Genomic DNA, 25,965 nt, shown 5'->3' on the forward strand with positions numbered 1-25,965 from the left:
TGAAAGGGTGAAAGCAGACGCTAAGTGGATGCTGTGTTAATTAGACATACCTGTTTGAAAGTCTGGATTTAGCGCACAACTTTAGGCCTAAATGCTGATTACCATAATTTGAACTTGCCTGGAGGTGCTAGAACTGATACTTGCAGGTTTAGCATTGAAGCGCTGATTAAAAGCAATTTTTGTAGAGCAGCATATGTGGGTTCCACAAACCCAGTTCCACTGAAGGTGTGGAGTGCACTGGCTGACTCACAATGGCAGGTTTCAGGATAGCTCAGGGACTGAGGGAGAGGGTGGACAGGTTCTTAGACGTGGCACTAGAGGTCCTGCTGGAGGAGATCCTGTATGCACAGGGAGGAAGTAGTTCCCCTCACTCTCCTGTACCTCTCCCCTGTAGCAGCTGATGCTGCTCTGCCTGGCCTCATGCCCTCCTTCTCTTCCTCTCTCCTGCAGACATCTAGCAATATGCCTATGACCAAGCATTCCCTTTCTCCTGGTGGCTCCTAAAAGGTGTTTAATAAGGTAGAGTAGCATAGCCTCACTCTTTTTAGGTGGTCATCAGAAAATTTCCTGAATAAATGTGGTTTGAGGGTTAGTAAGCCTTGACAAAGTGTCCTAGAAAGTCTCCTGATGTGTTTTAAAGGTCCCCTTCAAACTTCCAGCAGTTAGTGAACAGTACAAGGTGAGTGTGCCTTTAAGTAGCCCTTGAATTCCTTAGTAACAACTTATTTATTCCCGTGCAGCTGGTCACTGTTAGGAGAGAGCATTTGGTCAAGCACTATGCACCAAAATGCCATGCAGCCTCTTTAATGAGCCCTAGCAGGCAATTTAAATGGAAATCAGTCCCTTAACAATCTTCTAGGTGGCCATTCCTAGCGCACACTTCAACATCTTTACCAAGATGGTGGGATGGATTTTATAGACCCCCTGACATCCAGGGTGTGAGGGGCAGGGCAGGGCCATAAAATGCCTCCGGCAGAGGCCCGCCACGGACCTCAATGCCGGGAAGGCCCGTCCCGATATTGCTGGTGGTGGCGACGCCTCATGGCAGCCCCCCCTGCCACTCAGCAGCAGGAGCCAAATTTAAATATGTAAGATAATTTAAATAAAGGAATAAATTACCTTCTCGCTTCCACCAGCTGTCCCGGTGCGGCTGGCACTCCTCCACCTTTGGATCCCTGTCCGGGGTAGGTAGGAGGTAGGTTCTTCAGTGGGGGGGAAGGGGTTGGCATGGGAGCTGGGTCAAACTAATACCATTGGTGGAGGGAATGGTGGGAAGGGTTATAGTGTAAAGTTTATGTATTTGAGAGAGGGAAGGTCAAGTGCACAAGGGAAGTGTTTTGTGGGGGGAGCGGGGTAGAAGGTTAATTACATGGTTATTGGGGGGGGTGCAAATTAAATGTTCTTAAATTTTTCACAACCTCTATCTTAAAATATTTAAATTGAATGGAAAGACTCCAAGCCCTTTAAAACTGGCATCAGCGCCTGCGCTAAGGCAGCTGCTGCCATTGCCGGGGATGGACTGCCCTCTCCCTTCACCTTTTTGGGGTGGGTGGTCCAACCCAGCTATTCAAATGAGCTGCCATGTTGGATATCGTGGCGGCCCCGTGACGTGCAGCCTGCGCGGGCAAGCCCCCATTGTTTTCCTCCGCCACCAATTGTGGCACTGGCGGAACTATAAATTCCAGCCCAGTGTCTTGTTCTAAACGTGGGCCAAACGAGCGTTTGAGCTCAACACCCCGATCTTGGCTGTCTTCCAGACTCTTTAGCCCCTGAAGGAGCAAGTGGAAATCACCCCCTCACCCCCAGCCAAATGTATGACCAGCATATTCACCATTTATAAAGAAAACCCTTGGTGACTCATGTTGTTTTCTGTCACACGATACTCCAGGAGGAGTTGTCTCCGAGCAAAATTTACTACCACATTTTATACTCTGCCTGATTTTCTTTTCCATTGGAGTCATTGGTGCCCATAGAAGTTAGTCTCCTTGATGGGGAGATCACAACCATTCTTCGTCCTGCCCTTACCTGGTGCTCGCCCATAATAAATGAACGCTTTGCTAAATGCCCCAAACCACCTGCAGGAATTGTGCCTGACCAGCATTGCAGGCAGAAAGATTAACCAGGGAAGCAGGGTTGAAGAAGATTGAACCACTGCTGATGTCACAGCAATCCTCATGTAAGTGAGGATGTGGGGGGTGGAGGTTGGTTACTGGATCAGGTAGGCAGGGTGTGACCCTATTGGAAAGATCAGGGGAGGACAGAACAGCTTTCCCTGTATACAAGTTCCAATTTTTTTTCTGTTGCTTTTCAATGGAACAAGAACCAGGCAGTTCTGTAGCAGGCAGGTTATCTTTTTTTTTATTTGTACATGGGATATGGGCGTCACTGGCTAGGCCAGCATTTATTGCCCATCCCTAATGTCTGCCCCACTTAGTTACCACTGAGGTAGAGAAGTTAAAAATGTATTCCCAATACTTTTACCTAGAGATGTGATTCTGAGCTGAATTTGGATCTTGCAGTCTGAATATTTGCAGTGTACCTAGTTTTATAGCATGCATCACTACTGGACAGTCAACTGTACTGATGGAAGAATTTACTTTAGTTTCTAGCAGTTTCTGCTCAAAAGTCTTTTCAAAATTATCTGAAAGAAAACTAGAGGGCAATTTTTTTTCCAATTTTCTGCATAACTCTGCTTTAAGGAACACTGGCCAGCCTCAGTTCTCCCAGTGGTTCTCATATAAATACTTAAAGGGTAGTAAGGGAAGGAGTGGGGCTGATTAGCGACCATAAAGGGGATCTACGCATGGAGGCAGAGGGCATGGCTGAAGTACTAAAGGAGTACTTTGCATCTATCTTTACCAAAGAAAATGCTGCCAAAATCATAGTGAAAGAGGAGGTACTTAAGGTGGGTTAAAAGTTGATAAGTCAGTAGGACTGATGGGATGCATCCAAGGATACTTAGGGAAGTAAGGATGGAAATTGCAGAGGCACTGGCCATAATCTTCCAATCTCCTTAGATACAAGGTTGATGCCAGAGAACTGGAGAATTGCAAGTATTAACACCCTTGTTCTAAAAAGGGTTTAAGGATAAGCCCAGCAGCCCAGGCCAGTTAGTTTAAGCTTGGCGGTGGGAAAGCTTTTAGAAACGATAATCCGGGACAAAATTAACAACTGGACAAGTGTGGATTAATTAAGGAAAGCCAGAATGAATTAGCTAAAGACAAATCAAGCTTAACTAATTTGATTGAACTTTTTGTTGCGGTAACAGAGGGTAATGCTGTGGATGTGGTGTACATGGACTTCCAAAAGGCCTTTGCTAACGTGCCATTATAACAGGCTTGTCAGCAAAGTTGAAGCCCATGGAATAAAAGGAGCAGTGGATACGAAGTTGGCTGAGTGACAGGCAAAAGGGTAGTGGTGAACGGTTGTTTTTTTTTGGGACTGGAGGACGGTATTTTTTTTTCATTCATTCATGGGATGTGGATGTCGCTGGCTAATCCAGCATTTATTGCCCATCTCTAATTGCCCTTGAGAAGGTGGTGCCTTCTTGAACCACTGCAGTCCATGTGAGGTAGGTACACCCACAATTTTGACCCAGCAGCAGTGAAGGAACGGCAATATAGTTCCAAGTCAGGATGGTGTGTGACTTGGAGGGGAACTTGCAGGGGTGGTGTTCCCATGCATTTGCTGCCCTTGTCCTTCTATTTGGTAGAGGTTGGTGGTTTGGAAGGTGGAGTCAGTATTAGGACCAATGCTTTTCGTAATCTGTATTAATGACCTAGACTTGGGTGTACAGGGCACAATTTCAAATTTGAAGATGACACAACTTGGAAGCATTGTGAACTGAGGAAGATAGTGATAGACTTTAAGCAGACATAGATAGGTTGGTGCAATGGGCTGACGCGTGGCAGATGAAATTTAATGCAAAGAAGTGTGAAATTATACATTTTGGTAGGAAGAATGAGGAAAGGCAGTATAAACTAAAGGATACAATTCTAAAGAGGGTGCAGGAGCAGAGGAACCTGGAGTATACAAATGTGTACAAATCATTGAGGGTGGCAGGGCAGGTTGAGAAAGTCGTTAATAAAGCATATGGGATCCTGGACTTTATAAATAGCGGCATAGAGGACAAAAGCAAAGAAGTTTGGCGAACCTTTATTAAACACTGGAATATTGTGTTTAATTCTGAGCATCACACTTCAGGAAGGATGTGATGACTTTGGAGAAGGAGCAGATGGATTTACGAAAATGGTTCCAGGGATGAGAGATTTCAGTTATGAGGATAGATTGGATAAGCTGGAGTTGTTCTCCTTAGAGAAGAGAAGTTTGAAAGGAGATTTGATAGAGGTGCTCAAAATCATGAGAAATCTGGACAGAATAGATCGGAAGAAACTGTTCCCATTGGTGGAATTGTCGAGAACCCGAGGTGACATGAGGAAAAACCTTATAAGCAGTGAATGGTTAGGATCTGCACTGCCTGAGAGTTTGGTAGAGGCAGATTCTATCATGGCTTTCAAATGGGAATTGGATAATTATCTGAAGAAATATGATTTGAAGGGTACGGGGAAAAGTCAGGGGATTGGGACTAGCTGAGATGCTCTTGCAGAGAGCTGGCATGGGCACGCTGAGTAGAATGGCCTCTTTGTTTTCTAACCAGTCTATGATTCTATAAAATTTATAGTGTTTTTTTTTAAACATAGGTTGTGTGTGTGTTTAAAAAGAGACAACTTGTTTACACACCTATGAAAGATATGGAAAACTGTTGGTGCCTGTGGAACTGCATGCCAGTGTGAGTCAGCACCTTTAGGAGATGAAGGAGGAAAAAAAACATATTAAACAACCATTCTGACTGAGAGTGCCCAAGAGTCAAATTGTCACCAGATGGAAGCAGTGCAAAATGCAAAATTTTAACCATGAGGTCAAAATAGCTCAACTGGCAACAGAAAAAAAGATACAGAACCAGAAGAAAATCATTCTCAATCCCTTTCCAGATGTTTAGGGCATATCTAGTCTTGACAGCCATTTTCAGTGGCAGAGCCCTTAGCAAATACGTTGCAAAGAGATGGCATCAACTCCAGTTACATTTCCAGAATCCCAATTAAAATGATAAAAGGACTGCATTCTCGAATCCCTATGTGAAGTCTAAATGTGGTTGGGTGAGATACAGGATTTTGGCACACTGTCAGGGTAAACCATGAAATTCACAGACTCATGCAATAGATTCCGGTGCTCAGCAAACTACCTCCTGCTCGAAAACTGTAATTGTAAGGGTTTTGGAATACTTTAAAACTTTTTTTTATGTTAAAAAGAAAAGTTGTTTGCTGTCATGCATTTTAATTGTCTTTGTATGACATTCCCACTTAACATTTTCCGAATTTAATGTGTCAGGATTAGGCACCAAAAATGAAACCTAAATTGAAGTATATTTTTAAAAATATAGCTATTTAAATATTTGCTCTAGTTTTCTCCTTTTCTTCCCCTCACTTTTTTCAAGGCACTGATTTTGTCACAGTTTGGCTCTCGAGCTTTTTTTTTATTTCCAAAATATACTTTATTCATAAAAATCTGTAAAAATTACATTACCAGTTTCAAACAGCACCAAGTCAAAAAATACAAACAGTGCAAAGGAGGTCTGTTTGCTTCATTACAATCATGAGTTGCCTCACAACCCTTCCATTTCACATTTGTCATGCCAATTACTCGAACTGTTGATTCCAATAGCACATTGAGCCGAGCTATTGAATGCCAAAGGGGTGTGATGGGTGAGAATCACTGTCAAATCTGACCCTGTCACTCTCATACTGTCCACACAGCCAAACTTAACGTAGTAAAGATCACTGGACAGATGCAGGAACCCTGGCTGAATTTTATTTCTTTTTACTATCTGGTCCAGAGAAATCAAGGTTAGTTGTACTGCCCCCATTACTACTCAACTGAGATCAATAAAAGCAGTGTTTTAACTTAAATATTTTCAGGTATACTGCCGTGAGATGAAAACATGAGTTTACTGTGTGGAAATAGAACACAACAAAGGCATTTCTTATGTAGAAACAAAGTGCTGGAAATGAAGTGCTAGGGTTCTGAAAAGTCATATCCGACTCAAAATGTCAACTCTCTTGCTCTCTCCACAGATGCTGCCAGACCTGCTGAGTATTTGTTTGACAAATTTGCTAAAGTTCTTTGAAGATATAACAAGCAGAGTTGATAAAGGGGAACCGGTAGATGCAGAGTATTTGGATTTCCCGAAGGCATTCGATAAGGTGCCACATAAAAGATTATTGCACGAGATAGGAGCTCACGGTATTGGGGGTAATGTATTAGCAAGGATTGAGGATTGGTTAACTCACAGAAGACAGAGAGCCGGGATTAATGGGTCTTTTTCAGGTTGGAAAGACGTAACTAGTGGAGTGCCACAAGGCTCAGTCCTAGGGCCTCAATTATTTACGATCTGTATTAATGACTTGGAGGAGGGGGCAGAGTGTAATATATCCAAATTTGCTGATAGAAAATAGGTGGGAGTGCATGTTGTGATGAGGACATAAGGAATCTGCAAGGGGATATAGATAGGTTGAGTGAGTGGGCAAAAACTTGGTAGATGTAGTTTAATGTAGGAAAGTGTGAGGTCATGCACTTTAGTAGGAAGAATCAAAAGGCAGACAATTATTTAAATGGAAAGAGACTTCAAAAAAGTACAGCACAGAGGGATCTGAATGTTCTTGTGCATGAAACACAAAAAGTTAGCATGCAGGTGCAGCAAGTAATTAAGAAGGCAAATGGAATTTTGGCCTTTATTGCTAGGGGGTTGGACTTTAAAAATAGGGAAGCCTCGTTACAACTGTACAGGGTGTTGGTAAGGCCACACCTGGAGTACTGTGTACAGTTTTGGTCCCCATATTTGAGAAAGGATATACTGGCATTGGAGGCAGTTCAAAAGAGATTCACTGGGCTGATTCCTGGGATGAAGGGGTTGACTTATCACGAACGGCTAAACAGGTTAGGCCTTTATTCATTAGTGTTTAGAAGAATGAGAGGTGATCTTATTGAAACATACAAGATTCTGAGGGGGCTTGACAGGGTAGATGTTGAGAAGATGTTTCCACTAGTGGGGGAATCTCGAACTAGGGGACATAGTTACAGAATAAGGGGACACTCATTTAAAATTGAGATGCGAACAAATTTCTTCTCTCAGAGGGTAATGAATGTCTGGAATTCTCCACCCCAGAGAGTTGTGGAGGCTAGCTCACTGAAAGTATTTAAAGAGGAGGTAGATAGATTTTTGAAATTTCAGGGAGTTGAGGGCTATGAGGAGCTGGCACGAAAGAGGAGTTGAGGTCTGGAGCAGATCAGTCATGATCTTATTGAATGGCGGGGCAGGTTTGAGGGGCTGAATGGCCTACTCCTGCTCCTATTTCTTATGTTCTGTCACCTCCTTTTTCTATTTCAGATTTCCAGTATCTGCAGTATTTTGCTTTTATTAAAGGCATTTTTTTATTTAGTACAAAGGATGTGAAGCTGTGTCATAGCCAAATGTTCTATAAATGTTGAGGCTAAGACAGTGCTTCGCTATAACTTGGGATATTATATATTAGGGTTGATGGTTACAAACAAACCAAAACAACAAAGATGAACGTTACCATGTGTGCACGACAGCATCAGAAGTGAAAGGGAGGGTGTTTGAGACTGTGGGCAGAGGGTGGAGTTTGGAACAAGAATCGATAGAACATTCCCTGCACAAAAGAAAGGGGTGAAAAGAATCTACATCTGCCCTTTCTTTTACTGTGGGTCTCTAGGGACTTGTTGAGTTAACACCTAATTACTTTGAAATATTTTCCAGAGTACCTAATACAGGTGAATTGTGTTGATAATGTTGTTCAGCACTCCGTAATCAAAATGTATCATGCTACAGCACAGAAAAGGTTGCTGATAAGCCCTTCGACTCATGGTATTGCCAATGATCCCATTCCTATGAGACGTCCAGGTAGTTAGTTATACTAGTCCTAGCAGACTTTTTTTAATTTAATATCCTAGTCCCAAACACTTGGCGACTCAGACAAAAGAGATCTCTGAGATTAGCTACTTCAACATATGTCAGTATATTAAGGCTGAGTTGTTGGGACTGTGGGCCAAATCTAGCCTGCTTTCTGATTTTATCTGACCCGTGGTGCTCTTTTTTTTCAACGTGAACTCTAATTTACAGTTTTTACTATATAGGATAGAGATTTTTCAACCTATCAGGTAAAAAAATAAATTAATAATTAGTAAATAAATATAAATATTCACGAAACAATGTAAAAGATATGGGTTAAATATCTTTCATCAGTTCTGATGAAAGGACATCAACCTGAAAGTTTGACTCTGTTTCTTTCTCCATAGATGCTGCCTGACCTACTGAATATTTCCAGCGTTTTCTGTTTTTATTTCAGATTTTCAGCATCCGCGTTATTTTGCTTTTGGGTTAAAAATCTGTTGAGTTAAACATGTAAATAGGTATGGCAGGATCGCATTCTGAGGTGCTGTGTGCAGAATGCCTGTTGTGGATCATACATATATACCTTGCAGGGTGAATTTCCCTTGTAAGCCATGGTTTGGCTACCTTTCCCATTTTACTTTTGCACCAGACAAGGATAAACAATTGTTGCAGTTCATCCGTGTACTCTTTAAATGTTTGCCATTGCCTATCCACCGTCATCCCTTTAAGTAACGTTTCCCAATCCGTCATGGCCAACTCGCGCCTCATACCTTCGTAGTTTCCTTTATAAAGATTCAGGACCCTAGTCTCAGAATCAAGTACGTCATTCTCCATCTTGATGAAGAATTCTATCATATTATGGTCGCTCATCCCCAAGAGGTCTCGCAGCACTAGATTGTCAATTATTCCTCTCTCAATACACAATAGCATTAGATCCAAGGAAGAGGCATATAAATTTGCCAGAAAAAAACAACAGACCTGAGGATTGGGAGCAGTTTAGAATTCAGCGAAGGAGGACCAAGGGATTGATTACGAAGGGGAAAATAGAGTATGAGAGTAAGCTTGCGGGGAACATAAAAACTGACTGTAAATGTTTCTATAGGTATGTGAAGAGCAAAAGAGTGGTGAAGACAAAAGTCAGAAACAGGGGAATTTATTATGGGGAACAAAGAAATGGCTGACCAACTAAATGCATACTTTGGTTCTGTCTTCACAAAGGAGGACACAAATATCATACCAGAAATGTTGGAAAACTCAGGGCTTAGTGAGAGAGGAACTGAAGGAAATCAGTATTAGTAGAGAAATGGTGTTGGGGAAATTGATGGGATTGAAGGCTGATAAATCCCCAGGGCCTGGTGGTATGCATCCCAGAGTACTTAAGGAAGTGGCCCTAGAAATAGTGGATGCATTGGTGGTCATCTTCCAAGATTCTATCGACTCTGGAACAGTTCCTACAGATTGGAGGGTAGCTAATGTAACCCACTATTTAAAAAGGGAGGTAGAGAGAAAACAGGGAATTATAGACCAGTCAGCCTGACGTCAGTATTGGGGAAAATTCTAGAGTCCATTATCAACGATTTTATAGCAGAGCACTTAGAGAACAGTAGTAGAATCGGGCAGAGTCAGCATGGATTTACGAAAGGGAAATCATGCTTGACAAATCTACTAGAATTCTTCGAGGATGCAACTAGTAGAGTTGATGAGGGGGAGCCAGTGGATGTGGTTTATTTGGACTTTCAGAAGGCTTTCGACAAAGTCCCACGTAAGAGATTAGTGTGCAGAATTAAAGCTGATGGGATTGGGGGTAGTGTATTGCAATGGATAGAAAATTGGTTTGCCGACAGGAAACAAAGAGTAGGGATAAATGGATCTTTTTCCGAATGGCAGGCAATGACTAGTCGGGTACCGCAGGGATCGGTGATAGGACCCCAGCTATTCACAATATATATATTAATGATTTAGATGAGGGAACTAAATATAATATCTCCAAATTTGCAGATGACACAAAATTGGGTGGGAGGGTGAGTTGTGAGGAGGATGCAGAGATGCTTCAGGGAGATTTGGACAAGTTGAGTAAGTGGGCTAATGCATGGCAGATGCAGTATAATGTGGATAAATGTGAGGTTATCCACTTTGGTAGGAAAAACATGAAGGCAGATTATTATCTGAATGGCTATAAACTGAGAGAGGGGAATATGCAGCGAGACCTGGGTGTTCTCATATACCAGTCGCTGAAGGTAAGCATGCAGGTGCAACAGGCGGTAAAAAAAAGGCAAATGGTATGTTGGCCTTCAAAGCGAGAGGATTCGAGTACAGGAACAGGGATGTCTTGCTGCAATTATACAGGGCCTTGGTGAGGCCACACCTGGAATATTGTGTGCAATTTTGGTCTCCTTATCTGAGGAAAGATTTCTTGCTATAGAGGGAATGCAGCGAAGATTTACCAAACTGATTCCTGGGCTGGCGGGACTGACATATGAGGAGAGATTGAGTCGGTTCGGATTATATTCGCTGGAGTTCAGAAGAGTGAGGGGGATCTCATAGAAACCTATAAAATTCTAACAGGATTTGAGAGGGTAGATGCAGGAAGGATGTTCCTGATGGTGGGGGAGTCCAGAACCTGGGGTCATAGTCTCAGGATACGGGGTAAATCTTTCAGGACTGAGATGAGGAGAGGTTTCTTCACCCAGAGAGTTGTGAGCCTGTGGTATTTGCTACCACCGAAAGCAGTTGAAGCCAAAACATTGTGTGTTTTCAAGAAAGAATTCGATATAGTTCTAGGGTCTGAAGGGATCAAAGGGTCTGGGGCGAAAGCGGGAACAGGTTACTGAGTTGGATGATCAGCCATGATCATAATGAATGGCGGAGCAGGCTCGAAGGGCCGAGCGGCCTACACCTGCTCCTATTTTCTATGTTTCTATCTTAATACATATGTATGAAGTGTTCAAAGGTTGCACTCCTCAAGCAGAAAATTGCACAGTTTAAGAGTTAACTGGACACACTCCACAACTTTCAGGAGCGAAAATGTTTTCTGATCAGATATTCCAGAGGGAGGTCACCCCACTAGTTGCTGGGGGTAGAGAAGCTAGTAAGGGTGATTGGGTGACCATCAGCTAACAGGGCAAGAAATGACAGGTGAGAGATGAAGGGCATCATTTGGAGCTCAATTTGTTAAATATATACATCTGTGACATGGACAGAAAGAGTGACATAGAGGAGGGTAATCTTGAACACTAGAAGTTGCCCGTAAGGGAATTATTACAGGCGTGTAGTGATTGTGGGGTATTCTGTAGTCAGGGAGGTAGAAAGCTTATTTTGTAGATGTGATCCAGAATCCAAAATGGTATATAACCATGTTTCTACATTTATATATTGTATATACTAAATGTTCTGGAATGGGAGCATGAGCAGCCAGAGGTTGTGGTTCATGTGAGAACCAATGACATAGAGGTTCTGTAAAGGAATTTTAATGAACTAAGTTCAAAAATGAGGAGCAGAACCTCCAGGGTAATAATCTCTGGATTACTCTCAGTGCCACGCACTGGAGCAGACTGGGAGAGAAAGTTTAGGATTATCACTGTATAACTGGATAATGTTGAGGGGAGGGTTGCAGGTGCATGGGATATTGGGACCACTTTATGATATCGCAGCTATTACAGAAACATGGCTTAAGGAGGGACAGGAATGGCAGCTCAATGTTCCTGGTTACAGGATTTTCAGACATGCTAGAGAGGGGGATAAAAAAGCAGGAGGGGTGGCAATTTTGGTCAAAGAAACAATTACAACTGTAAGGAGGGATGATATGTTAGAAGGATCATCAAATGAGGCCATATAGAATGAGCTAAGAAACAAGAAAGGGGCAATCTCACTGTTGGACGTGTACTATAGACCCCCAAACTGTCAGAGGGAGATAGAAGAACAAATATGTAGGCAAATCTCTGAGAAGTGCAACAACAATAGGGCAGTAATGGTAGAGGATTTTAACTACCCCAATATTAACTGGGATTATTTTAGTGTGGAAGGAATTGAGGGAGCAGAATTCTAGAGGTGCATTCAGGAGAACCTTTTTAGCCAGTATGTAAGAAGTCCAACAAGAGAGGGTGCAGTTTTGGACTTAGTTTTAGGAAATGAAGCTGAGCAGATGGAAGACATGGCAGTGATCATAATTCAGTTCGTTTCAACATATTTATGAAAAGGACAAGGATAAAGTAGGAGTTAGAGTTCTCAACTGGGGCAAGGCCAATTTTACTAAGCTGAGGAGTGATTTAGCAAAGGTGGACTGGAAACAGCTACTTTGAAGGTAAATCAGTGTCAGAACAATGGTAGGCATTCAAAGGTTCAAGTGGTTCAGAATAAACATGTTCCCACAAAGGAAAAGGGTGGGATAGCTAAATCTAGAGCCCCTTGGATGTGAAGGAGCTTACAGGGTATGATAAGGCAGAAAAGGAAAGCTTATGTCCGACACCGAGAACTCAACACAACAGAAAGCCGAGAGGAGTATAGAAAGTGGAAGGGTGAAATCAAAAAGGAAATTAGGAAAGCAAAGAGAGGGCTTGAAAAAATATTGGCAAACTAAATCAAGGCAACTAAGGAGAGCATAGGGCCCATAAAAGACCAAAAAGGTAACCTAAATGTAGGGGTAGAAGATGTTGGTATGGTTCTTAATGAATACTTTGCATCTGTCTTCACAAAAGAAGGGGACGATGGAGATATTGTAGTTGAGGAAGAAGAGTATGAAGTAATGGATGTGATAAACATAGGGAGAGAGGAAGTATTAATGGGATTAGCATCCTTGAAAGTGGATAAATCACCAGGGCCAGATGAAATGTACCCCAAGCTTTTAAAAGAAGCCAGGGAGGACATAGCAGAAGATCTGATCATCATTTTCCAATCCTCACTGGATGCAGTTGTTGTGCCAGAATATTAGAGGACTGCTAGTGTTGTACCTTTGTTTAAAAAGGGAGCTAGGGATAGACTGAATAATTATAGGCAAGTCAGTCTAACCTCTGTAGTGGACAAATTATTGGAATCAATTCTGCGAGACAAGATAAGCTGTCACTTAGAAAGGCATGGATTAATCAAGGTTAGTCAGCATGGATTTGTCAAGGGAAGATTGTGTCTGACTAACTTGATTGAATTTTTTGAAGAAGTAACAAGGAGGATTGTGCAGTTGATGTGGTCTACGTGGATTTAGCAAGGCTTTTGACAAGGTCCCACATGGCAGACTGGTTAAAAAAATAAAAGCCTATGGGATCCAGGGGAATGTAGCAAGCTGGATACAACATTGGCTCAGTGACAGGAAACAAAGGGTAATTGTTGATAGGTATTTTTGCGACTGGAAGGCAGTTTCCAGTGGTGTTCCGCAGGGCTGAGTACTAGGTCCCCTGCCTTTTGTGGTGTTTATTAACAATTTGGACGTAAATGTAGGGGTCATGATCAAGAAGCTTGCAGACAACACGAAAATTGGCCGTGTTATTGATAGCGAGGAGGATAGCTGTAGACTACAGGAAGATATCAATGGACTGGTCACGTGGGCAGAAAAGTGGCAAATGGAATTCAACTTGAAGAAGTGTGAAGTGATGCATTTGGGGACATCATACAAGGCAAAGGAATACATGATTAATGGGAAAATACTGAGAGGTGTAGAGGAAGTGAGGGACCTTGGAGTGAATGTCCATTGATCCCGGAAGGTAGCAAGACAGGTTGGTAAGGTGGTTAAGAAGGCATATGGAATCGTTTCCGTTATTAGACAAGGTATGGAATATAAGAGCAGGGAAGTTAGGTTGGAACTGTATAAATCATTAGTTAGGCCATAACTTGAGTGCTATGTGCAGTTCTGGTCACTTCATTACAGAAGGGATGTAATTGCACTAGAGAGGGTACAGAGGAGATTTATGAAGATGTTGCCAGGACTGAAAAGATGCAGCTGTGAGGAAAGATTGGATCCGCTGAGTTTGCTGTCCTTGGAACAGAGGAGGCTGAGGAGAGATTTGATTGAGTTGTACAAAATTGTGAGGGGCCTGAATGGAGTGAATGGGAACGGCCTGTTTACCTTAGCAGAGAGGACAGTGACTAGGGGGCATAGATTTAAAGTGATTGGTAGAAAGATTAGAAAGATAAGGAAATGTTTTTTCACCTGGAGGGTGGTAGGGGTCTGGAACTCACTGCCTGTAAGGGGACTAGAGGCAGAAACCCTCAATTCATTCAAAAGGAGTCTGGATATGCACCTCAAGTGCCATAACCTGCCAGGGCTATGGACCAAATGCTGCAAGGTGGAATCAGGCTGGGTGGCTCGTTTTTCAGCCGGCGCAGACGCGATGGGCCAAGTGGCCTCTTTCTGAGCCGTAAACTTTCTATGATTTCGAGGCCAGGGAAGACTGTATAGAGAGAATGACCTTCACCTAAATTGGAGAGGCACCTTTTCTTTTTGGAAAGGGCAATAAGAAAAGATTTAATGTATTTACAGGATGCGATGGGAAAATCTACATTTTAAATCAAAATGTGGGATGAAGAAGACAGCAGGAGATATGGACAGGTTGGGGATAGTCATCCAGATAAGAGGTCTATGAAAAAATACATAAAATATAAGGAATAAAACAAGGGAGTTAAAAGCACACATTTACCTTAAAGGTTGTGATTAGTAGCTATTACAGAGATCTGGCTACAACTTGAACTTGATTGGGCACTAAATATTACAAGCTAATAGGATCTTTAGGAAGGACAGGGAAATTAGGAAAGGAGGGAACATATAAAATAGGTGTAGGAGTAGGCCATACGGTCCCTTGATCCTGCTCCGTCAGTCAACTGAATATAGGCTGATCTTCTACCTCATCGCCATTTTCCCGCACTATCTCCATATCCCTTGATACCTTTAATATTTAGAAATCTATCGATCTTTGTCTTGAATATACTCAACAACTGAACCTCCACAGCCCTCTGAGGTAGAGAATTCCCCTCTGAGTGAAGCAATTCCTCTTCAGCTCAGTCCTAAATGGCTGACCCCTTTTTCTGAGACTGTCTCCCCTGGTTCTAGACCCCCTCAGCCAGGGGAAACATCCTTCCTGCACCAACACTGTCAAGCCCTGTAAGAATTTTGTATGCCTCAGTGAGATCATCTCTCATTCTTCTAAACTCTAGAGAATATAGGCCCAGTCACCTCAGTCTCTCCCCATAGGACAATCCCACCATCCCTGGCATCAGTCTGGTGAACCTTCGTTGCACTCCCTCGATGGCAAGTATATCCTCCTCTAGGTAAGGAGACCAAAACTGTATGCAATACTCCAGGTGTGGTCTCACCAAGGCTCGATACAATTGCAGCAAGACATCTTTATTCCTGTTCTCAAATACTCGCAATAAAGTCCAACATACCATTTGCCTTCTTAATTGCTTGCTGCACCTGCATGTTAACTTTCACTGACTTATGAACAAGGACACCCAGGTCCCTTTGGACATCAACACTTCCCAATCTCTCACCAGTTAAGAAATACTCTGCATTTCTGTTTTTCCTACCAAAGTGGATAACTTGACATTTTTCCACATTATATTCCATCTGCCAAGCTCTTGCCACTCCGTTAGCCTATCTAAATCCCCTTGAAGCCTCTTTGCATCTTCCTCACAACTCGCATTCCCACTTAGTTTTGCGTCATCAACAAACTTGGAAATATTACATTTGGTCCCCACATCCAAATCATTGATATAGATTGCGAATAGCTGGGTCCCAAGCACTTATCCTTGCGGTACCCCACTAGTCATAGCATGACCCATTTATTGCTACGCTCTGTTTTCTGTCCACTAACCAATTAGTAATATTGATAAAAGGCACAATTAATAATAGAAAGAGGATTTTTTGTTGGTGGTAATTTGGTAGTGGAAACAGTGTAGATAGTGTTAAGGAACATCAAATGATGCAGTACTCGAGTAGGAGTTATCTACAGACGTCATGATAGTTGTGGTGTAATGAGGTGGATGTATAAATATATAAGGGAAGCGTGTTGCAAGAGCAAAGTGGTTGAGTGTTTGTAATTTTCAAACAGACTGAGAAGCAGAACAGCTCAAGTAGTAAAGGCAAAGAATTTCGAGAACGAATTCAGTACAATTTTCTAGAACAATATATTTTGGAACCGACAAAGGAACAGCCCATATTAGATTTGGTAATAAACCAGAAATAGACCGAGAACACTTTACAAATAATAACAATAAAGACCATAATATGACTGGCATTAGGTTTGGGAGGGAGAAGGGAGCGTCACTAACCAATGTTTTAAATCAAGTAAAGCAAGTTTAGAAGAGATGGGTTGAATTGTTCATGGATAAACCTGCAGACAAACAGTAGGAAGTATTCAAAGAAGTATTTGATACAGTAAAAAACCCATGCATACTCCTCAATGTTAAAGGCTCTATGTGTGTAACTGAGCTGAACCATAGTCAACAAATGGAGGTAAGCGACAGCACAAAGCTAAAAGAAAAGGCTTCCACAAATACAAGGAAAAGTGGAAATCTAGTGGACTGGAAGAGCTATAAAAAGCAACAGAAAAGAACAGAATGTACAAAAAGAAAATATGGGAAAAACTTCCAGAAGGCATTTGACAAGAGATTGAGAAAATAATGAGAGCACATGGAATTGGAGGCAACTTTGTGATATGGGTTGGGAATTGGTTGGGAGGTGGAGAAACCGAGATTAGGGCTGGAATTTTACCAGCCATTTGGAGGCGGGCTGGGTGGTGGGAGGTATGGTAAAATGGCAGCGAAAGGCATTGTGAGGGAAGCCCAACATGTTTCCACCACCAAGGGATATTCCCAGAAGTGACAACAACAGCGGCTTGGCCGAAGGGAGGCGGGCAGCCAACTAATTGGCCTATTAACAGCCATTTTACAACCCTGTCGGCATTTTACCAGCTTCGGAATGGCCCCCCTACCATTTGAGGAGTCTGCCAACTTCATCAAGGTGGCCCCTCAGCAGCATCCCTGGGAAGGGGGCGGGGGATCCTTTCTTTCTGGAGACTCGATGCCCATGGAGGGGCCACCGACTGCAGTGGCCACTGTCAAAGCCCTTCGCCGCCGCTGGAGGGTGCCTGCCTGACCCAGCACAGAAATAAGTTTCCACTTGCCTGCAGGTGCCTCAATATGGAGGTGCCCTCTCTTTCCCCTTGCAGCCTCAGCAGTGGCCACCTCTATTGGTGGTGCTGCCGAGGCTGCAGAGCTGCCGACCCTCTGATTGGGCTGGCAGCTCAGCGAGGCAGGCCGTCATCCTTATTTGCACAGTGGTCCCCAAGGTGGCCTCTTAATTGGCTGCTGCCAGTAACATAACCTCTGCAGTTCCTTTGTCCGCCAGCTCAGGCTCGAGACATGCATTTTGTCCTGACATTTGGATTTCACTCTTGCCAGTAAAATTCTGGCCTAGGGATAAAGGATTTGTTCTGATTGCTGGGATGTGAAAAGTAGTGTTCCCCAGGGATATGTACTGGCCCCTCAGCTTTTCATCATATATGAATGGAATTCAAGTCTGCGGAGGCACAGTATGTTGTGTAGATGGGAAGAGGAAATTACAAATAAACAGAATAAGAGAGTGGAAAAATCTGTGGCAGATTGAGTTCAATGTGATGAGAAGTGTGATATCAACCACTTTGGATGTGAGAAAACTTAATATTTTCTTGAGAGAGACTAGAAGCTGTGGAAAAGCAATGAGATTTTGTTGTCCTTTTGTACACAAATCATTCAAAGCTAATGGAGAGGTGCAAAAAGTAATTAAAAAGGGCTAATGGAATGTTGGTCTTTATCTCAAGGGGATTGGAATTCAGAAGTGAGGAAATGATGTTTCAGTTGTATAGAGCCTTGGTCAGCATCATCTGGAGTACTGCATTCAATTTTGGGCACCAAACCTCAGGGAGGATATATTGACCATGGAATTGGTACAGTGCAGATTCATCAGAATAGGGTTGAGGGGTGATCTAATCGAGGTGTTAAAATGGGAGTTCAAAGGGAGTCAATAGGATAGATACAGAGAAGAATTTTCCTCTGGGTGAGGAAATCCAAAACAAGGACATATAGGGCTGTATTTTAAGACTCTGCCGCTGAAGTAGGCGGTGGACATAAAAAAAACTGCAGCCCGTGCACACACAGCCAACATCACGGAGCCGCCACGATTTCAAACACTGCGGCTTATTTGCATGGCAGCAGAGTCCACCCCCTGCGATGATATGGAAGGGGCGGGCAAGCCGTCGCCAGCAACGGCGTCTGGCACCAATGTACAGGCGCAGGCGCCATTTTTAAAAGGCTTACAGCCTTAAATGTGCATCTTAAAATTAAAGGGCCAGGTCATGCCAAGTTTCATAAAATTAAATAAAATAACCTAACCATGCACTCTCCCGATCACAACATTGCAACCCTTTCCCCCCCACCCACAAATTTGACCTCCTCACCCCCCCCAAAGTTCAGCACCTTTGTCCTTTACCCATTCCCATCACACACCCCGACCAATCCGCAGCGTTGTAACCCCGCTCCCTCACCCCTTCCCCGCACAGAGAGAAACTGAGAAAAATTGATGCGGCGATTATGGAGGTAACAGGACCTACATTAAATCAGGAATGTAAATTAATTTCCATATGTAAATCATGGTCCCATTGTTGAGCGGCAGGGCAGATGTCACAAGGCCTCGCTGCCACGCCAAAATCGGTAAGGACCTGCCGCCATCGGGGTCGGTGGTGGGCCTCCGCCATCACAATCTTCATTGCCCCCCTCCCACTGATGGCGAAGGGGCTTTAAAATCCAGCCCATAACCTTAAAATTAGTGCTAGGTCTGTTTGTAGTGAAATTAGAAAGCACTGCACCACCCCTTTCCCCTCACCCACTAAAGGCTGTAGATGAAGGATCAATTGAAATGTTCAAGACTGATATCAATAGATTTTTGTTAGGTAATGGTATCAAGGGATATGGATCAAAGGTGGGTAAATGGAGTTGACATACAGATCAATCAGGATGTAACTGGCTGGTAAAATGGACTTAAGAGGCTGAATGGTCTACTTTTCTTCCTATATTTCTATGTTTCTATTTTGATCTCTCCTATCAGTACAAACAGTTAATTTGGTGAGTATGTGGATTTTGTTTTAAAAATCAAACTCAGCGTTTCTATCTTTGTCAGCTGGAATGACATGGAACACCTGCTCCCCCGCAGCACTGCTATCCTTCAATCAGGGCCTGCCTTATGATTTCACAATACTGCAGGTTCCAACTGAAGGAGGAGAGCAGTGCAATTGGGAGAAGGCATAAAAAGACTAAAGGAGCCCATTAAATTAAAGTCTACCCATGCATAATTATTTATTTTACAGACAAAACCCAGAATTCGTAGAGGAAGAGCCATTTACAAATGCACAGCAGATCATGCTGATGAGCTAACATTCTCAGAGGGAGAGATGATAGTAGTTACTGGAGAGGAAGATCAGGAGTGGTGGGTATGTATCTTTCTAATAATGTATAATTATGCTGTCAAGAGGAGGCATTCACTGGCCCTCAGCCTGTTTGGTGCTGATGTTTTCTTTACTTTGTTGCACTTATCACTTTACATGGGAATGAATAATAATTCCTTTCTCACCCCCTTCATTGTTGTGAATGTAGAAGTCAGAAGAGAGCTGCTCAGCTGAGATCAGAATGAGTAGTTCCATAGAATCAGCAACATTTTAAATCACTTTTGTTTTGGATGATGTTTGAGGGACATCCATTATTTAAAGCTCCATGCAGATGTGCAGTACATGATATCTGAGATGGCAATGTGATATCCACAGGGCCAAGGTTGGTGCCCCATGTTAAACATTAACATATTAGTGGATAATGAGGTTCAGAGGAGCAAGTGATGCAGTCTGGTGTCTAAAGCAAATATCAATAGCACAATCCTCCATACTCTCCAAAAGTCTTCTTTCCCTTCATTCCCAGGCATGTATATCTTGGCAGCATCGAACTAAACTTTATATTTGCTCATGATTATCATCAGAAGTAGAACTGTTTTGCAGGAAAAATAGAGTACTGTGGCTGGAAAACAATTATGGCTTCACTTGCGACAAAAGAAAATGCATGTTCAATACTCCAGTATTTTGTAATTACTTGTAATCCATACTGCTGTGCATAATAAAGGAATCATATGGGACATGTATTTACCTTCACTATCATAGAAAGGTCAGTGTGGCTCAGTTCATAGCTACACTGAATCAGAGATTGTGTACAAGTGCCACAAGAGTTGAGTCTAGGCTGACAGTCAAGTGCAGTACTGAGAGTACTGCATTGTCAGAAGAATCATTCTTTGTTTAATCCTGAGGTTTTGTCTGGCAACTTAGATGAAAGTTGACATTCCCATGCTAATTTAAAGAATAGCAGGGAAGTCTTTTAGTTTCTTGGCCAAAATTCCTCTCAGCCAGTGCCCCTAAACAAAGATTAACGGCATTCCTGTCATTGCTGCTAATGGGATTTTGCTAGCAAAGAGTTACTGCCACATTTATCTACATAATTCTGAGATGTTGTGGGAAGTTTTGATGATGTGATGAGGCAATATAGAAACATTTTAAACAAACCAATAAACATATAATTAACAAAAAAAAAGTTCTTATTGGACAGTTTCACAGTTCAGAATTGGATTATTGCCCTGGGAAGTTTGTTTTCAAACCAGATTCATAACTGGGCTAAAGCAATAAAATCTATGATTAATTTTAACTGTATTCAGAACTATTATGCACTTCATACAAAAAAAAACAATGTCTCAGAAGGAATGGTGAACACCTAGTGGGAAGTGGGCAGAAGTTAGATAAATGTTTAGAAGGCTTTCAAAGAAAGAGAGAAAGATAACAATCAAGATGAAGGCATAGAGGGAGAACCTTCCAGAGTGCAGTGACTTGACGGCCGAAAACTGTACGGGGCAGAGAGCACAAGGGATACAGTAATCTAGAGTCAGATGAGATTAGGGAACTTGTGCTGAAATAAGAAACAGAAGTGTTTGCAGTTGTATATTGCATTTCATGTCCCAAAGGCTTCAAGCCAATTACTTTTGAAGTATAATCATGGCAGCCAATATGCACACAGCAAGGTTCCACAAAAAGCAATGAGATGAATGACCAGTTAGTCTGCTTTGGTTGTGTTGACTGGCAAAAATATTGACCAGAAAGCCTGAGAATTTCTCTGTTCTTCAAAAAAGTGGATGATCAGCCATGATCGTATCGAATGACAGAGCAGGCTCAATGGGCTGAATGGCCTACTCCTGTTCCAATGTTCCTCAGAGAGATTTCAGACACATCATCCTAAATACCAGACTTTTTTTTCCCACCTGGCTCCCTTCTTCATCGATGCATGGCATAGTCACAGAATCACAGAATTCTTACAGTGCAGGAGGAGGCCATTTGGCCCATCATGTCTGCACTGGCTCTCCGAAAGAGCAGTTCACTTAGTGCCATTCCCCCGCCTTCTCCCTGTAACCCTAAACATTCTTCCTTTGCATATAACTGTCTAATTCCCTTTTGAATGCTTCAATTGAACCTGCCTCCACCACACTCTAAGGAAGTGCATTTCAAACCTTAATCACTCGCTGCGTGAAAAATGTTTTTCCTCATGTCACTTTTGCTTCTCTTAGCAATTACTTTAAATCTGTGCCCTCTTGTTCTCAATCCTTTCACAAGTGGGAACAGTTTCTCTCTATCTATTCTGTCCAGACCCCTCATATTTTTGAACACCTCTATCAAATCACCTCTCTACCTTCTCCTCCAAGGAAAACTGTCCTAACTTCTCCAATCTGTCTTCATAACTGGAACCATTCTTGTGAATTTTTTCTGTACTCTCTCCAATGCCCACTCATCTTTCATAGAATCATAGAAGGTTTAAGGCACAGAAAGAGGCCGTTTGCCCCATCGTGTCTGTGCCGGCCGAAAAACGATCCACCTATTCAAATCCCACTTTCCAGCATTTGGTCTGTAGCCCTGCAGATTACGGCACTTGAGATGCATATCCAGACTCCTTTTGAATGAGTTGAGGGACTCTACCTCAACTACCCTTTCAGGCAGTGAGTTCCAGGCCATCACCACCCTCTGGGTGAAAAAGGTTTTCCTCATCCCCCCTCTAATTTTTCTACCAATCACTTTAAATCTATGCCCCCTCATCACTGACCTCTCTGATAAGGTGAACAGACCCTTCACCTTCACTCTATCCAGGCCCCTCAAAATTTTGTACATTCAATCAGATCTCCCCTCAGCCTTCTCTGTTCCAAGGAGAACAACTCAAGTCTATCCAGTTTTTCCTAATAGCTGCATTTTTCCAGTCCTGGCAACATCCTTGTACATCTCCTCTGCAACCTCTCTAGTGCAATTACATCCTTTCTGTAATGAGGTGATCAGAACTGCATACTGTACTCAAGTTGTGGCCTAACCAATGAGTTATACAGTTCCAGCATAACCACCCTGCTCTTGTATTCTATACCTCGGCTAATAAAGGAAAGGATTCCAAATGCCTTCTTCACCACCTTATCGACCTGTCTTGCTACCTTCAGGGATCTGTGGACATTCACTCCAAAGTCCCTTAATTCCTCTACACTTTTCAGTATTTTCCCATTAATCATGTATTCCTTTGCCTTGTTTGACCTCCCCAAATGCATCACCTCACACTTCTCCAAGTTAAATTCCATTTGCCACTTTACTGCCCACCTGACCAGACCATCATTATCTTCCTGCAGCCTACAGCTGTTATCTACCACACGGCCATTTTTTCTGTCACCCACAAACTTCTTGATCATGCCCCCTACGTTGATGTCCATATCGTTACTATGCACCACAAAAAGCAGGGGACCCAGTACTGAGCCCTGCGGAACACCGCTGGAAACAGCCCTCCAGTCTCTAAAACAGCTGTCAACAATTACCCTTTGTTTCCTGCCATTGAGCCAATTTTGTATCCACCTTGCTGCATTTCCCTGGATCCCATGGGATTTTATTTTTTTAACCAGTCTGTCATGTGGGACCTTGTCAAAAGCCTTGCTAAAATCCATGTAGACCACATCAACTGCACTATCCTCATCTATCTTCCTTGTTACTTCAAAAAATTCGATCAAGTTGGACAAACAAGATCTTCCCTTAACAAATCCATGCTGACTATCCTTGATTAACCTGTGCCTTTCTAAGTGACAGTTTATCCTATGTCTCAGAATAAATTCCAGTAATTTGCCCACTACCGAGGTTAGACTGACTGGCCTGTAATTATTCGGTCTGTCCTTTACTCCCTTATTAAACAGAGATATAACGTTAGCAATTCTCTAGTCCTCAGGCACCACACCTGTATCCAGTGAGGACTGGAAAATGATGGCCAGACACTCTGCTATTTCCTGTCTTGCTTCTTTTAACACTCTGGTATACTACATTTCATCTGGCCCTGGTGATTTATCAACTTTCAAGGATGCTAATCCCATTAATACTTCCTCTCTCCCTATGTTTATCACATCCAATACTTCACAAGTTTCCTCCTTAACTACAATATCTGCATCGTCCCCTCTTTTGTGAAGACAGACGCAAAGTATTCATTAAGAACCATACCAATATCTTCCACTCCTACACATAGATTACCTTTTTGGCCTTTTATGGGCCCTACTCTTTCTTTAGTTATCCACTTACTCTTAATGTATTGATAAAACATCTTTGGGTTCACCTTGATTTTGCTTGCCAATATTCTTTTATGCCCTCTCTTTGCTTTCCTAATTTCCTTTTTGATTTCACCCCTTCACTTTCTATACTCCTCTCGGCTTTGGTCTGAGTTACTTCTCAACATGTCATGATTTGTACAGAACTCCAGCTAACATTCAGCTGAGCTTATCCATCGTGCTTTTGTGATTATGTTACAATTTTAACCAATATATTTAAGGATATTACAACTAGGTTCTAACTGCTATAATAAAATAAACTCAATCCTACAGTGCCACCTGTTTTCCTCTGCTAGTTGCCTGTTTTTCAAGGAAGCAACAGTGGAAAATTGCCCACAGCATCTCCAATAATGCAACACTCGTTCTGTACTGCAATGAAGTGTGCTTAAGTCTTGGAGTGGGGTCTGAAACCACAACATCTTGACTCAGATGAGAGCACTGAATCAAGCTGACACAATGTTGAGAACTTTTAATTAGATAAATGCTTTGAAATAATAGCACACTTTTCATATTACGTTGTACTGTTTCAATATTGGGAATAATGAGTGCTCTCAAAGCCCTCAGCATGTTGATGTAAAAGCCTGTTCACTTTTTTTCTCCTGATAGAATGGCTACATAGATGGACAGCCTCACAGAAAAGGTCTCTTCCCAGCATCTTTTATCCAATTACAAACAAGCTAACAGATCCTATCCTTCAGTCTGGGCAATTAAAGATAAGACCAATGTCATTTGCTTCTTCTGAATTATTTACTCTTTGGAGCTCGAAGCATCTCTCAATTTTACTGAAAGGCAGTCATCATCTGAAAAACATCTCATGAGCTTGAACAGTGAGACAGTTTTTCTAAAACAGCAGCTCTTCCGAGGGGAAATTCAATGAAACCCTAATTAGTGGGTCACCTTCAAGAAAGATCCAGATTGCTGTTTTAAGGCAGGTGGCTGTTTAATTAGTGTGGCCATAAGTGTATGCCTTACTGTAATTTGTTAATGTTTGTTGATATATAAAATAGCTTTGTTTCCAACTAGTGAAATTATTTAGTTATATATGTTTAAGGATTTGAAATGGTCACCAAACACCATTGTTGTGAATTAGCCAAAAATATATATATATTATATATGAAAAAGCCTGTTGTTAGCAATGGTTGTGCTGGAAATGGTCAAAGTATGACCATGCTGACTGGTGTCAAGCATCTAATGAGGAGAAGGAAGCATTTCTCCTACCTGTTACTCCTTTATTTGTTGCCACTTCAGAATGATTCTATGGAACAAGCAGCAACTATGACAATCTATGATGGGAAACAGCCTCCAGGTGGTAGAGGAGGAAGAATGTGAGAAAAATTATGAAAGAGTATATGTATTTTTATTTTTAAAGATGGCATGTGATAATTTAAAAAATGTTAAATGTTCATGTTAAAACATTTTAACAAGAAAATTAATTCCTATAGTGTATTTTAAAAAGTGATGGACTTTGGATTATCAAACCTAGTTTGAACTTGTGCTTACCATGCAGTAAATATACTTATATGGATGACTGAAATACAGAATATGGAGCAGGATTGAAATTAGAAATAGTTCCCTTCCCTACCCCACCCCCACCCCCTTCCAAGTATATGGCAGGAAGGAGGGAGTAGATTGTGGTGATTGATCTTAGTTTAAAATTGTGAATGGCTGCAGATTTTTATTACAAGAGTTTATACAAGTGAACTACCTCTTTGGAAAGTGAACTGCTTTTCCTTTTGAAATTGGGATGAATTGCCAACAGAAATCAGGAATGCAGTAGCACCATCTAGAGCTTGAACAAAGCAATCATGCAGGTGACCTGTGCACATTGCATCCACTTTGTATTTGTGCAAAAATGCTGCTGTATATGCGATAGATGGTTAATTGGGCAGTAAATATGCCACTGGATTTGCATAAAGTGCAAATTGCAACTACGTTATCTCCATTCCCCCACCCTCCCTCCCCCATGGTCAAAATTAGATTGATCTTGGCATCATAAAAAGAAACAATTTTATTAATGGTAAATGTGTAATGAAAACAATCAAACCAAACTATCAAATCATCAGATTTACTTCCAGGTTAACTGGTGACAGTGTTAGTACCAACAGTGGATTTGTTCAATTTTAATTCACTCTTAATCTGATCGGGGGGAAAAAAGAGTGAAAATGTTGATCCTGCATGAAGCCATTCTTAAACTTTAAATCGGGTCAGCTCACCATTACAGAGAAAGCTCTGAATGAAATCTGGATTTATTCTAGATTTGACCCTCGTAAACAAACTGTTGATACTTTGAATGATATTCCTCAACACCTCCACATGAAATGACTGCTGCACATACTGTCACTGT

At 42.1% G+C, this 25,965-nt stretch overlaps 1 protein-coding gene across 5 annotated transcripts in view; it reads left to right on the plus strand.

Annotated features, from left to right (window-relative positions):
* The window catches only part of unm_sa1614 (un-named sa1614), a 280,473-nt gene extending 255,255 nt beyond the window's left edge, over positions 1-25,218 (plus strand). For 4 of the 5 annotated variants that reach the window (XM_068048637.1, XM_068048639.1, XM_068048638.1 and 1 more), the window contains 2 exons: positions 19,294-19,416; positions 24,228-25,218. In XM_068048637.1, the coding sequence (XP_067904738.1) occupies positions 19,294-19,416; positions 24,228-24,302 (198 nt within the window). In that variant the 3' untranslated portion in view covers positions 24,303-25,218. Of the gene's footprint in view, positions 1-19,293; positions 19,417-24,227 lie in introns of those variants that run through there. The other variant, XM_068048640.1, reaches the window with a different exon arrangement.
* Positions 25,219-25,965: the final 747 nt, after the last annotated feature.

Source organism: Heterodontus francisci, chromosome 16, assembly GCF_036365525.1.
Source record: "Heterodontus francisci isolate sHetFra1 chromosome 16, sHetFra1.hap1, whole genome shotgun sequence".
NCBI classification, from domain to species: domain Eukaryota; kingdom Metazoa; phylum Chordata; class Chondrichthyes; order Heterodontiformes; family Heterodontidae; genus Heterodontus; species Heterodontus francisci.